The sequence below is a fragment of the Heloderma suspectum genome, chromosome 6, assembly GCF_057233095.1.
Source record: "Heloderma suspectum isolate Gila_16-S chromosome 6, 16-S_ref, whole genome shotgun sequence".
Lineage (NCBI taxonomy): Eukaryota > Metazoa > Chordata > Lepidosauria > Squamata > Helodermatidae > Heloderma > Heloderma suspectum.
In genome coordinates this window covers 68,459,429-68,474,342 of record NC_139463.1, presented here as the reverse complement: position 1 = coordinate 68,474,342, position 14,914 = coordinate 68,459,429, and the positions used below count along the sequence as shown (strand labels likewise).

Below are 14,914 nucleotides of genomic sequence, written 5' to 3'. Positions count from 1 at the left end.
AACTCGCACAGTGGTCAGTAGCAAACTCTTTGGGGCAGGGGGAATTTCTCTGGGCCTCACACATGAAGAAGGCCAGATTACCAGGGACCTGTCTAAATGGGAGGTTTTCTCCAATGCTGCTGTAGCTTAAACTTGTTAGGGACACATGATGTTGTGGCCAAACCCTAGCCAACCAGCTGCATCCCTCTTGAAAAGCCACATTTTCTGAAAGTCCTTTCATTCTGTATATCTTACTTAAACTGGCTGCCAGGTGGTTCTCCTGCAGAATGCCCAGTCCCTCAGCATTAAATCCTGGGCATGCCTCTGTGATATGGCTGTGACATGGCAGTAAGGTGGTCAAGGGGTGGGGCCACTCCTCCCCCCCTTTTCCCCATTTGCAGTAGGGCTGCTTTCACAAAAAGTAGCCTCCTTTTCCCACCCATAATATAAGTAGCTCTGTTTCATTCACAATAGTGGAGTAGCCAGTTTGTACGTAGTGCACAATAAAGAATACATAGAGCAGAAGGAGAAAGGGCAGCCAGCCGCTATTTCTCAGTGGCGCGATACACTTGCAACTTTGCAGTCTTGCAGAACAACTACAACTAAGGAATTCACATAGGGGGGAGAAGAAAGGGCAGCCAGCCGCTATTTCTCAGTGGCAATACACCTGCAACTTTGCAGTCTTGCAGAACAACTAAGGAATACACGGGGGGGGGGGGGGAGAGAAAGGGCAGCCAGCCGCTATTTTGCAGTGGTGATACACCTGCAACTTCGCAGTCGTGCAGAACAACTAAGGAATACCCAGAGAGGGGAGGAGAAAGGGCAGCCAGCCACTATTTCACAGTGGCGATACATCTGCAACTTCGCAGTCACACAATACACCTACAGCTAAGGAATACACAGACCAGAAGGTGAAAGGGTGGCCAGTACAGCAGAGGAGCATGAACAGGGCTGGGAAGAAGCCTCCCCGATCACAGAATCGTGCTGGGTCACCCCTTCAGAGTAATGCAGCAGTTTGCTTTTTCCATTCACAAATAGCAGCCCCTGATTCATTCGTTTCTCCCCTTCAGAATAGTCCCCTGTGTGTGTGATTTTCCTGTGTGTTTGTGGGGAGGAGGAGGTGGCGGCTTGGTTCTGGCTGGGGAAGTGGAGGCAGCGGCAGCAGCCACTGCCACTGCCTCCAGAGCGCTGGCAGAGGGAGGCAATTCCAGTCCTTTCCCTCCGCGCAGGACCGAGGCACCTCCTGTCTGCTCGCCTGTCGGTCTGTCCCCGGCCTTCCATATCGCTGGTTCATAGTTGGTGGATGTGAGTGGAAGAGGTGCAGGGTGAACTATCCGACATTCCTCATCTCTTCTATTAAACTCTCCTGAGCAGCAGAGCATGGAGAGGGGTGGGGAGCAAGCCTCTCTCACTGGCTGAGCAGCATCTATGGTGTTGATGGCGTTCACTTCTAGTAGTGGGACTCCACCTGTCGAACCGCAAAGTAAGGCGGATTAAAGTGCAGTTTGACCCATGTAAAGCGGGTTTTAAGACTGTGTTTACTCTACATTTTTTGCTTCGTGTGCGCCTGATGGACCACAGCCGACTCCATGAAAATTCGGATAATACTCCAACGTGCTTCTCATTCCATTGTCGTGAAGATTCCCCCCAGGATGCAGGAGCTCATATTAACATTCAGTCCCAAGTCTTCTCAGACTCTTACTGAGGCGGCTGTCTGCCTTTGAACTACTGGCTCCTAGCCAGGTTCCCTAAGGACTTTCAGAAATGGGCATGATTGTAATGATCTGTATTCCTTGTTACTCTACAGAATCTGGTTCTGTGGGTTCATAAAGCTTCTGAGAATGAAAGTTGTTTTTTTCAAGGATTATATAGCCAACAGGGGACTATGGCTGTGTATATTCCACAAAGGGCAGGAATTGGCTCAGGGCATGGAATCCAATGTCTTGACAACCCCCATTTTATTATTTTGGAGAACCACAGGACTGAGAAGAGCCCAGCAAAACACCCCCTGTGAAGAGTGGGTGGGGTTTCAGGGCCCTGCTTAGCTCTTGGCTCCTTCAGATGACCAGCAGGAGCAGAATGAATGATGCATGGTAAGAATATATGTGCCAAGCTGCTATATTTACCTAATTTATACCAGGCCACAGAACTCCGCTTTTCCTTCTTTTTTGAGCAGAATTTCCTAGTCCCACTCACAGGTTACAGTCTTGAGGTGTGCTTTGCATATATGTGCTTAAAAAGGCAATTTGTGAAGCCTGCTTCCAATTTTCCTCAGGGTTTCCTTAATCTGCACCTCTGTCCCTCAACCAGTGGATGCAGGTGGCTCCGATTTCAGTGGGGTGGTAAATACGCTCCAGGTTTCAGTCAGAATGCTAAAGGAGCTATCCGAGGTCCCTTAGAATTCTGACTGGTTCTGACTGAAACCTGGAGCGGATTCACCGCTCACTGACATCGGAGCCACCATTTTGCTTCCCTTTCCCCCTAGGCTCCGGTTTTCCTCTTTCCTGCCTCCTGCTGCCCTCCCGTGGGCTGCTGCTTCAGACACAGACTGCTTGGCTCAGCTTCCTCAACCCACACTTTTCCCTTTGGCCAGGACATAAGACACCTCCATTTGGCCACTTCTTGTCCGAGCTTGCTGGAATCCATGAGGCACATTGAGCGCTAACCTTTTGTCCGGCCTCAGCCCCCCACAAAGTTAGGGAACCGATGTAAGGCCAATCTTCCTAGTGGGGTACCACTGCTCATGTAACCCCAGACAACCCACTTGCGTCCAGCACAGATACTCACAGGGAAGTAGAGCAGGAGCGAGCCAAAGAGTATCGTCTCCAGAAGAACAACTCCTGAAGCCCGAATCCTCTAGGAAAACAGAGATTAATGTGAAACGATGGTGCAGCCCAATGCAACAGAGGAGGAGGGGGACAGGGCTCTGGAGGTGATGCAGAAATTCAAGTCAAGAGGAAAATATGGCGAATGAGACAGCAGCACCGAGAACAGCTTGACACATCTTTGGGCCAAGAAACCAGAAAGGGGTATATTCTAGTCCTTCTGTCCTCACCCTGCTGCCCTCCAGATGTGCTTGACTACAACTCCCATAAGCCCCAACCAGCATGGCCAATGGGGATGGTGGGAGTTGTAGTGCAACACATCTAGAGAGCATCAGGTTGGGGCAGGCTGTTTTAGTCCCTCTCTTTTTGCAAATCCAGTTAGTCTTCCCAGTGCCTAGCCCTGTCCATACTTACCTTGCTCTTCCTGAAGTGGTAGGACACCAGCATGCTGAAGAAAACTGCCATCATGCAGAAGGCTTGGAAAACCAGGATGGCAGCCCGCAAAGACCAGTCTTCCTGGATCAAACATGGTGTGCCATCAACACAGGTGGTACAGCCCTCCTGACAGGGCCGGCACTCCATCAAGTTCCCAGAATCCACTGCTCCGTACTGGGAAGCACTTTCTCCTGTTAGGGTTCGGGTGGGAGAATGGATTGGGAAAGCAATAAGTTAAAATGAGTTAAAATAGCAGATCCCAATCTCTGCTTGTCAGGATCAGCAGGGGCTCCCATGGCTGGATACCTTCCCTGGTGTACTTCTATGTCCAGAGAAACATTTGCATGGCTTTTAAGGGGAAAGCGTAGGTTTGAAAAACACTTGCAATCTTCTTGGCCCTTTAGCTGATAATGATGTCCTGAATGAGACATGCGTACGTGAGTGCCCGTATGTCCAAATGTTTCTATCTATTTAACTTGCGTAATGCCAAATGAATGCTGTATTGACCTCTCCTACACGTTGGGTATTTATTGCAGAATGGGGATTGTAACTGCACAACTGCAAGTCCCATTTTAATGTCTTGTCTTTTATTTCAGGAGACATAAATGAGTGGAAGATGATTGAGGCCAAAGGGTGCGCCCGATCTCGTCTGATCTGAGAAGCTAAGCAGGGTCAGCCCTGGTTAGTACTTGGATGGGAGACTGCCTGGGAATCAGGCTTCCTGCACTGAGCGGGGGTTGGACTCGATGGTCTTGCAGGCCCCTCCCAACCCTATGATTCTATGAGGTTCAATGAGCAACACTTGTGTGGAGCAATGAAGATGGAGGGGAAAAAATGACCCCCACAGGTCAAGTGCATAATACGCAAGACCTTGCCCCTGAATGCCTGTAGGAAGTTAAAAGGGACATAAGGATGTTATTAATGCTATTATTATACCACAGGACACAGTTACCAGCAGACTAAAAATGCTGGCAAGTAGAGAATCAAGAGTTTTAGCAAGGATCGCTATGAGAAGTATACCTTGATGACAACTTTTGAAAAAATAGCTTTGCATCCCAACCAAACAGACAAAGACAAGTCACGTAGTGATGAAGATCTGCCACTACTTAGTCTACAACATTTACAAATATTCTCTTGTCAGAAGGACTATATAGTTCCTGGGAAACACTTTCCACTGTTAATTGTCCCCATCTGAATTGCCTCTGCCCAATCCAGCTATTTGCCCCATAAAGTACCTATACGTTTTTCCGGTGGGAAAAATGGCGGCTATGGGGGATGGTTTTTAAATCAGAAAAATGGCATGGGGGGGGAAGTTTTATAAAACCTTTCCTCGTGTTGCAGTTATTATCCTAATATCGCCACCAACCCAACTGCATTTACCTTTTTTCAAAAGGAAATGCAGGATAACTGATTATAGATCTCTTGACATCTCTTCTAGATTGGCCCTGACTTGAAACCTGTCTTTCCCTCCTCCTCCTCCTCCTCCTCCTCCTCCTCCTCCTCCTCCTTATTATTATTATTACAGTAATATACCACATTTCCTCTCTGGAGCTCAAGATGGTATACAATGGTTCTCTCCCTCTGCTCTATTTGATCATCACAACAACCCTGTGAGGTAGGTTAGGCTGGGAGATAGAAACTGGCCTTAAGATCAATCACTGAGCTGTCTGGCTGAATAGGGATTTGAATTTGGATATTCCCAGTCCAAGTCTTTCAGCACTCTAACTACTATATCACGCCGGCTCTCGAACACCTTTAAAAAAATAAAAATAAAAACCAATATGCTCTTACTTGTTTTAAAACTATATATACCACTTTTTTTTCCAAAAAAGGATCCAAAGCAGCTAACAGTAGTAAAAGATTGCAACAAAACAATAAAACAATTAAGTAAAACTGAATTTATAATAAATCTCATCCTATTAAGACATGGTGGCAGCTTTATATCAATTTCCCTTAATACTTCCTTTCCTCCATGGTATTTCATCAAAGGGTAACTTGCATTTGGATTTTAATATAAAATTACATGTGTAGCATGTAAGTTATGACTCATGGGAAGTCATAATTAAACTTGTCTTCCAGGCCTCAATCCCAGTCAATCTTAAAAGACTCCAGCATGCCAAGTATTCCATGTTGAAGAAGCCAGTCAACTAGGGACTAAGGAAGTTATAGGAGGTGGTGGTCATCATATCCCACACAAAGCAGCACAGCTGGGATGAGGAGAAACCTTATTCCCTTTTGAGCTAACAAAGTTCAAATCACCAGGGCCAATTTTGAAGCTGCCAGGGCAACTCGAGAGCTGTGTTTTGCACTCCTGGTAATGATGGCAGGGCACAAAGTAAGTCTGGTGAATGGAGGGAACTCTCCACGCGGCTGCTGTTTTTGGTGGTAGTCCTGTGGTCATTCTGAAGTACAGTTTCATCGCATGCATGCATGCACGCATAAATCCATACATGCATGACCTTATGGTGTCCATTCTTGAACAAAAGAACTTCAGAGGGAAACTCCACCTCCACCACCACCACACCACCACCACCATCATCATTATTAACATTTCTATACCACCCAATAGCCGAAGCTCTCTGGGCAGTTTACAAAAATTAAAAACTGTGAATCTGCTGAATTAACACTTACCAAGAAGTTCAGTTCTATCACCTGTGGTCTAAATCAGGATAATGGTTTTTTTAAAAATCCCATCTTAGGTGTTAATTAGCTCACAATTCCAGGATGTTTGTGTTATCATCAACACTGCTTTGTGTATGGTGACTGCAGTTATGTTACACACATCTTAGCACAATTATCAGCTTGTACTTTTTGCATTTCACTTCGCATTGACCTCACTGATAACATTTCTCTCTCTCTCTACACCCATGTGTACCTGCCATCTCAGGATAACACTTCATGGATCTGATGAAGTCAACTTTAGTCCATGAAAGCTTCATAAATGTGCTAGCCTTTGAAGTGCCACAAGTGGATCATGTAGCAGGTTTGGTGTCAGCACTCGGCATTTCATAGGGCTCGTGTGCCCAGACCCCCCACCTCAGGGCTGATGCCTTGCTTACCCCATCAGCACTTGCTGCCCCTTTGGTCCTCCTGGAAACAGTGCTGCTGCAGCTGCTAAACCCCCTTTTGCCCTCACTCATGAGTGGGCTCACCCCGCCACACTGCCCCTGCGTAAACCCACTAGCTGATGAGTCTTCCCACTGACTCTGTCATCTTCCCCCTCATATGTACACTTGCAGTCTTACCCAGTGGTAAGACACCAGAACCACCCCCGGGCCCACCCCAACTAGCTCAGGAAGGGAGACTGTCGAGCAGCTGGGTGGGTGATACACCAGCTGAATCTCTGTTCTAAGCACCTACCTTCAGACTCACACACTCCAAACTGGAAGACTGAAGGATGAAGGCACCTGGTTGTGGGGAGAGATCACCATATCTCCACCTCCCAGCCCAGCCTCCTAGGACTTGTCTGCTGCCATATGGAGTACCCAGGTGGACAAAGCTGGGAGAGATTCAGTGTTCCTACACGAGGCTTTTATTGTGCGCTCACAAGTGCTCACGGTAGTTTGCAGGTCCTTTACATCGTCTTTCTCCATGTTTTGCAACCATTATTGTGTGTGTGTGTGGGGGGGGGGGTTCTAAGGAAGGAAAGTGTGGCATTTTTTCTAAATGGCATTATAAAGCCCCGTGTAATTGCACAATTCCGCTATACCACCACACCACCTTGTGGTTGTGTAACGGAAAATATAGAAAGGCAGAGAAAGAAAACCTCTGGAAAAAAATCACGTGTAAAGGAGCCGATCTTAATTCTGCAAAGGATCCAGAAGCAGAAGCCCTAGTAAAGGTGCAAGATAAAAGCCTCATGAAGAAATGCTCTTGCTCCCCCCACTCTCCTCCAACAAGATCTCTGTAATGGAAGTAACTAAATAGTCTTCCTCTGCTTGCCCCTTCATTTCTCCCCTTCCTTTGTTGTTTCCCTGAGTCTATTTTAAATTACAAACCTCATGGGGTAGGGGCCTGTCATGCCTGTGCTTTATAAAGCACCAACACAGATGGCACTATATAAATAATAAACAATAAGTAGATAAGGGCACAACCCTATGCATGGTGAGACAGAAAAAAAAGCCTACAACTCCCAGCATGCCTCAGCCAACTGGGGCATGCTGCGAGTTGTAGGCCTTTTTTCTGTCTCACCATGGATAGGGTTGTGCCCTAAATAACTTGGACTGTGCTACAAAAAGCTGTATAAAGCCTCTACCTACCAGACTGGCCATTACTGGTGGAAGAAGGAGAGGAGAAGGAGGCTCTGCTTGCCCCGTAGAAACCCGGTTTGCAGAGACAAAGGTATCTTCCGAGGACAAAAGCCTGGGTTTCCTGTGGGATGCACTGAAAGGAGAAATGCATACTTGCGAGTTAGTCTCTCTCCCTGCCTTTCTCTTCAGAAAATGCCTGGCTAAAGTAGAGCTAATTTAAAGTGTCTGTAGTTTGAATTCTTGCTTTCTATTCGCAGAATGGCCTTCTCAGGCTTACTGGGACAGGCCATTTTAACTTCTTTCCAGTCCGCTTTTGTTGCTTGTTCATCTACAAAGTGGCACCAGGATTCCCACCAATTTTTGCATCCCAAGGTGCTGTGGGAAGTTAAATTCTCTGCATTTATTACTTACATAAGCTGAATGCCAGAGCCAGCTCAATAACAACAACAAAATCAACAACACCCTCATTACTGTATGCAAGATGAAATAAAAACAAAACAGAAAGTATCAACCTATCAATAATTGGGAAGGAGCAAAAGTACTGGTAAAACTAACACCTATCCATAACATTTTAAATCTCTGTTCCCAGAGAATGAGCTGGAGGAACTTGATGGTGACAAATATTAAAGCCAAGCCGGTCTAAGCCTGGTCAGTGCTTGGATGGAAGAGTGCTTGCCCAGGCCCCCTGCACTGTAAACTGCTCCGTGAGGTTCTTGAAGGAACAATGAAAGAGAAGTGGGACATATAAAATATTATAGTACTACATTTGGCCTGCATTGTATCTACAGTCTAAATCTGAAATGGTTTCAAAATGGCTTCCGTCTAAGGGGCCCGCTTCCTGCTGAGTTGTAAGCATGCAGTCTTCTGGGCAAGGGTCGGACTTTGGCTGCTTCAGCAAGAAGCAGGTAACAGCTGGTCAGACCTCAGAGAGGATCCTTCTGACTTCAGGTCTGGTAGGTATGGGATCTGTGAGACCTCTCTCTGGGTAGACTATCCTGGCTGGAGGTCTTTATCAGGAGGAAGGTCGCTCTCAGAGGACGCTTGAGTCTTCGGGCTTCTTCACATGGCGCTTTCATCCTGCTACTGAGATCAGTTAGTCATGGAAGTTACGGGCGCTTTAGATGATGTCATCAACCTCCAGGGCATCTCCTGCACTAAATGACCTTTATTCCATTTGTAAAAAGATCCGAGATAATGAGCTAACAATTGAGTTCCCTCTGTGAAATAGGAAAAGCTGCAATAAGAGGAGCTAGGCCGCAGCGCCATCTAGGGCTGTATAATGAAACATATGGAAGACTCAGATAAGGGGGGAAAGTGGGGGTGGGGAAGGAAGCACATATTAAGGGAGTCTGTCCTGATCCTGCATTTAAAACAGAAGCAGAAAGCCCTGTTTTAAATGTGGGATCTTAGGCTGGTGTAGAGATGCTCTTGGTCGTACATGGCACCCACTTTTATGCCACATGTTCCAGGGGCACTTAAGATGGCCATGTGTTCTACTTTATAGAGGACAGTCCTCGGTTTCAAGGGCTGTCCAGTCCAAGATAAAAGATAAACAACCATAAGGAGGAACTGCAAACAGGGGCCTTGAAGGTGCTCATCAACAGTGAGCCCTTGACAGTGGACTGAGCAGCCACACAGGCCACCTGATCAGTCATCCCACTATGGTGAGATGTACTGTATTTCTATTTTAATTATAATAATTGGAATATAGACATCCAAAAGTCCCTTCCTGGGAATTGTAGGACTTTTTTCTGTCTACGCATGCATAGGATTGCACCCTTACAAAAGTAAGATCCAGATTCTCCCTCCCTTATGATCCAGCCGACCTCCCCTTAACCTCTTGTCGGATTACATTAGACCAAGTGTCTTCAGTCTCATCCAAGGTGTTTCTTTCCAAGGTGCTTCTTTTCTGTCTCCTGCTGCTCCTTACTAGCTTGCTCATGTTGGGTCCCCTGCCTTTTCTGGACACCAGTGGTTAAATATTTATGCATTATAATAGCCGAATGTCGGATGGCCAAATCCCCTTTTCCTAAAACCTAAATGGATCACTAATGCTGCAGAGCACGCTAATCCCATGGAAAGCGACTGCTGCCAAAAGGAGAGCAAATGTGACCAGTGAATGAGCATCCATCAGTGAGCCTCTCTTTAACATCAAAGGACCTCAAGACCCCTAGGAGAACAGATGTCAATGGAGAAGTGGGGCAGAGGAAGAGGAAAGGTGCAAAGAGAGGTACACACAGAACCAGCAAGCTGTTCCATCTGTGCGCTCACTTTGGAATCATGAAATACTGGTGTTTGCATACCGACATTTCCACTGTTCATTTCTAAATAAAGTTTCAGACTTCAAGGTGTATTAAAACCATGCAGCAGAAGGCAAACTGAAGGAAGGGAACGGGATGCCAACAGGAGGGCTGTAACAAAGGTGAAACAAAGTTTCACACACACTCCAAAGTTGGCAGAATTCAAATTTTACTTTTTGGAATCTGAATGTTTTTTTAAATGCTGTTTTTGAAATTTGTGGGATACTTATATAAACAAAACCTTCAAGTCTTGTGGAGGAATTCGAAAGCAATAATGTAAAGCATCAACTTGTATATCGTGGTGGTGGGTTTTTTGTTTTATTTCTAAAAACACACACCCTAAATCCAACTGCATAAACTTTGTGAATCAAGAGAATGTAAAATCAGATTCTTCCCTCCACCCTGCAAAATTGTATCATTTCTACTCAGGATCACTTAACTCAGATTCTACACCCTTTTAACCAACCTGTTGTCATCAGAGTGCATCTCCTACCTTTTCAATGCAAACTTACAGTGGGATTCTAACGTGCTTTAAATGATTTTGCCCCTTTTCCTTTGCTGACCCGAATGCCTCTATTCATGTCCTGCTTGAGTGCTTCCCAAGGGTATCTGGTTGGCCGCTGTGCAAACAGAATGCTGGAGTATATAGGCCTTTGCTCTGATCTTATGTTGTCACCTCTTTCTCTCCCTTCAAAGCCTACCTTTTCTGTTAAGCCTTTGACACAACCCCCAATGAGTCTTCATCCTGCTGAAACTAAGCCCAATTATACGTAACGGAAGTGAAAGCATGGTTTTTCCTCGTCTCCATCTATTACTTCCCCTGTGTTGAATTATACATGGTAAGCTCCTTGGGGCAGGGACTTTTTCTTTGTTCTTACTCTGTAAAGAACCACGCACATGAACGGTGAGATAAAAGAACCATCAAGGGATAGCACGTCACCTTGATTAATTAACACAGAGTCCGAGGGTGTGTGAGAACTTGATTTTGTGGTGTGTTGATGAGCTTGCATGGAAAGGAAAGAGCTAGAAGGGACATATGAGAAGACGAGGGAGGAAATATTGCCAGTGGTAGAGAGAAGGAGAATTTTAACAGTAAGGACTAGAAACGCTGCTACTTTGTTCATTTAAAAGTCTTCCCACCCTAGGCCTTTTCTTAAATACAATCAAGATGGTGTATATAATAAAAATATGCCCATTGACGTTCCACCACTCATTTCAACATATAAAAATAGAATACCTGAGGGAGCTCCACCTCCCTTACCAACCTACCCGGTCACTGAGGTCATCAGAGCACATGCTCCTGGTGGTTCCACATGGACCTATGGCCTTACTGGAGTCCACCTGGAGAAGAGCCTTCAGTATGGTGGCTCCTGTCCTGTGGAACTCCCTGCCCCTGGAGATCAGGCTGGGTTGCTTTCAGCACCTCCTGAAAACAGCTCTTTTCCAGGAAACCTTCCTTGGTTAACCAGCCTCAGTTTTATTGGCACTCTGTGGGTGTGTGGGTTTTTTTAAAGAATAATCTTAATATCATGTTTCTTCTTTTTATCTTTTATTCATTTTATCTCTTGTTGTTCACCACTCAGGAATCCACTTAGATGTGGAGTGGTATACAAATTTTGTAAATAAATAAACAAACAAACATTTAAAATAGGACTGATACTGGCCAGAAAAACATCAGTTCAGATCACTAACATCTTGCTTTAACAGTTACGTCTCCACTTCCCATTAAAAGGCCATAAGGATTTGGTAGGAGAGGGGTGTTCATCCCACATAGGTGATGCAGAGTGTGAGAAGGTGCTAGCGTAATGCTGGATCTGCATATACACAGGATGATATAGGAATTAGGTGGCAGGGCCTTCAGATGCTAGAAGGACTGTACTATTTCAGGCTGCAGGTGTGAGAGGAATAACATTTTTCAGGGCATCTCTATATCCGCAGTTTATCGCACATTCATGATTGGCCACTCACAGAAGTTTGCAGGTCCATTACACTACGTCGTAATCCCCCACTGATTTTCCCGGCATTTCCCCCTACCTATCCCGTGTCCCAAAACGGAAAAAATGCAGTATTTTTTCAGCCTGTGCAGCAAGAGTGCCATGGCCTGCCTGTGTACTTCTCCCATAGCATGAAGAAACCGCTTTGTTTGAGGTTGTTGGGGGCACGGTCATGATGACGATGGCAGTGATGTCGGGGTGGTGGGTGTGTCGGTATACTGATCGGCCGGCTTGCTGCCATGCCGTGACTAAATGCAGTGCACTGACTTTTGCTCCCAACTTTGGCTGCTTACTCCACAACACAGAATGGCCACCATGCCAGCATTTCAGCAGTTCGCTGGGAAACTGGTCCTGCGGGGGTGGGGTGCGGGCAGCTTGGTGGAAGTTGCTGTCCACCTGCATTGTGTGTCAATCACAACCAAACCACCAGTTATCTCCAAGCAGAGGGAAAGGGGCAGGAACCAGGGAGGAAATTTCACAATTCCCCCAGTATGTGTAATGGCTTTTTGCGGAAAAGTAGCCACCCCGTGAAAAGGTAAGGAACAGAATTTAACAAGAGAGAAACAACTGTGTAATGGGGCCTGATCTAATCCTGCGATGAAACTGGATGGAGAAAGCCCCAGTATTGATGTGGATTTCTGCCCCCATGTGATGTACCCCTCAATATTTCCCTGCACAAAGCAAAACTAGAATAACAGGAAGAGGCCTGGTCTAGAACCAGTCTCCCTACTTTCAGGAAGTTTACAGTGTGGAGTAGTATCCAAAATGGTATCTCTCTCCTAGTGCGAAGCGGAACAGTCCACTCCACCAGATCAACCTAATTCATGCGTAAACAGGCCTAAGGGCTTAAGAAGAGGGGTATAGTGATCACAGCAACAGGAGAGCAAGATGAGTTCAGTAAAGGCACTGAAGCTCAACTGAGTGTTGCTCTCCTAGTGTGGAAATTTATGGTGGCTAAGGAGCAGGGGAGAGAGGAGGGATCATCTGCTTCTTTGATGCATGGTCTTACTGATTTTATTGAGTGGTGTGGACAGACAGAGTAGCTTGGGGCAAGAAAGGCTGTGATGGCAAGGGAGTAGGAATGCCGCAAATATCCATGATTTTCTGCTCTGAAAATGACATATTTGCTATTTCCCATAATTGGCCTGAATAGGTTAAGCAACAAGGATTCAGAAATGCATGGCAAAAATCGCAAATTCACTTTTGTAGGTGAATGTCTCAAGCAACACTGGAAGCGTCTCTATAGAGGTACATCTACACTGGAAGTAACTCTATGGAAATAAAGAGACAAGTTTCGCATATCATCTAGAGGGGAAGAGAGGAACAGACGAGAAAAAGAAAAAAATTGGAGGCGTGGACCAAAAAAGAAAGGAACACCTTGATGCTGTATCCACAGCCCCCCTCCCCCCAGCAAGATATGCTGTGGCACAAGCCCAAGTGAGAAATACATTCTTTGACCTGGAAGCTTTCCCCCTCATTTTAGATGTGCAAGGAAGGGCTGAGTTTCCTTAATGGTGATACCACTAGGTAATTTTATATACTGGATTAAGGGTGCAATCCTATGCATGTTTAGGTAGAAAAAAAGTCCTACAACTCCCAGCATTCCCCAGACAGCCAGAAAAAAAGTCCTACAACTCCCAGCATTCCCCAGCCAGCCATGCTGGCTGGGGAATGCTGAGAGTTGTAGGACTTTTTTTCTGTCTAAACATGCATAGGATTGCACCCTTAATGGCCTGGGGGGGCGGGGCTGGCAGCTTTTGACAGCCATGTGTATTACGTCAATTGTGAAGCACACAAAACATTTATTTTCAGCTGTGAAGCACAAAAACATTTCTGTTCGCACTGCCACCTCCCAACCACCATTCCATGCTTTGCAACAGCTCTTGCATTCTGATGAGTTGGAACAATCACAACAAACCCATTTACCAAACCCGATTTAAAAAGTAAACTCTGAGCATGTGCAGTTTTGCATTTAAAATCACTTAAATCACAGCACCACCATGACTACAGGAATAAAATGGGGTTTGCTTCTGCCACCCTCATCACCTGCCACGCTCTGGGGGTGGGGGTGGGGTGGACTTTGGCCCCAAGGTCCAGCCCTAGCTGTACCACCATCTGCAGATGCTCAGAGGGCTCATCCTGAACTAGTAAGTTGAAGTTCTGCACTGGAAGCAGGCTTTTCAGGGACAAATCAAGTGGAGGTGTGGGTGAAGCGAGGGTTAGAATGGTTCAGGCAAGGCTTTGATGAAAGGGGTCTTGAGGAAGCGCCTGAAACAGGAATGGGGCAAAATTCCACCCCCAGCTGGAATCCTGAACTCCAACTGGGATGGAAGTATTTCTGGAATGGTCTCAGGAACGGCCATATTCTGGAAAGTTCCAGGCTGACCCCAGGGTGTAGCATACTAGGTGGGACATCCTCAGGTTGCACTACACCAGCCTTGTGCTCCTGAGGCCTCTGGCAGAGTGAGAGGGTGTCATTCTCGGAGGCCTCTGCACACAGGAGGCTGGGGCCTAACACAGCCTGGAGATGTCCTTGGGCCATGTCATCCCAGGGCCTCAGAAACGCTGGGTTCCTCAGAGTCCACCATTACTAAAGGAGCTGGTGTAGCTTCCTCACAGTTGCTGGAAGGTGTCTGGAGTATCACTAGTGTCCGGGGGACCCGGAGGATCTTTAGACTTTGCCAAATCAGAGTCTTCATCTGAAGAGTAATGCCCAGGCCCAGCATGACTCTTCAGAAGAAGACTCTGATATGGCAAAGTCTAAAGATCCTCCAGGTCCCCCGGACACTAGTGATGTTCTAGACACCTTCTAGCAGCTGTGAAGACACACCAATGGTGGCCTCTGAGGAATCCCCGGAAGGACCCGTGGACTCCTGATAAGACCCTGTTCCTTGGATATTTTATTGTTTACAAATTGTTTAGATATATGTGTGTCTCTGGGTGTGCTGTCCGTTTAAGTTTGTAAGTAAATGGTTTTTATACTATGTACAATGTATTTTTAAGGTTTCTAATCTTTGTAAACCACCCAGAGAGCTTCAGCTATTGGGCGGTATAGAAATGTAATAAATGACATTAGGTGAAATTTGGACTGCTTGCTTGTCAAAATTGGCTCCACCTGCTTTTTCACTGCC

General features: G+C 46.2%; 1 protein-coding gene across 1 annotated transcript in view; it reads right to left on the bottom strand.

The window, feature by feature from the left end:
* The window catches only part of GPR179 (G protein-coupled receptor 179), a 59,808-nt gene that overhangs the window by 19,035 nt on the left and 25,859 nt on the right, over positions 1-14,914 (bottom strand). Inside the window, exons 3-5 of the mRNA XM_084804728.1 lie at positions 7,499-7,622; positions 3,219-3,430; positions 2,767-2,835 (exon numbers count right to left, since the gene is read on the bottom strand). Coding sequence (XP_084660854.1) covers positions 2,767-2,835; positions 3,219-3,430; positions 7,499-7,622 — 405 coding nt within the window. The remainder of the gene's footprint in view (positions 1-2,766; positions 2,836-3,218; positions 3,431-7,498; positions 7,623-14,914) is intronic.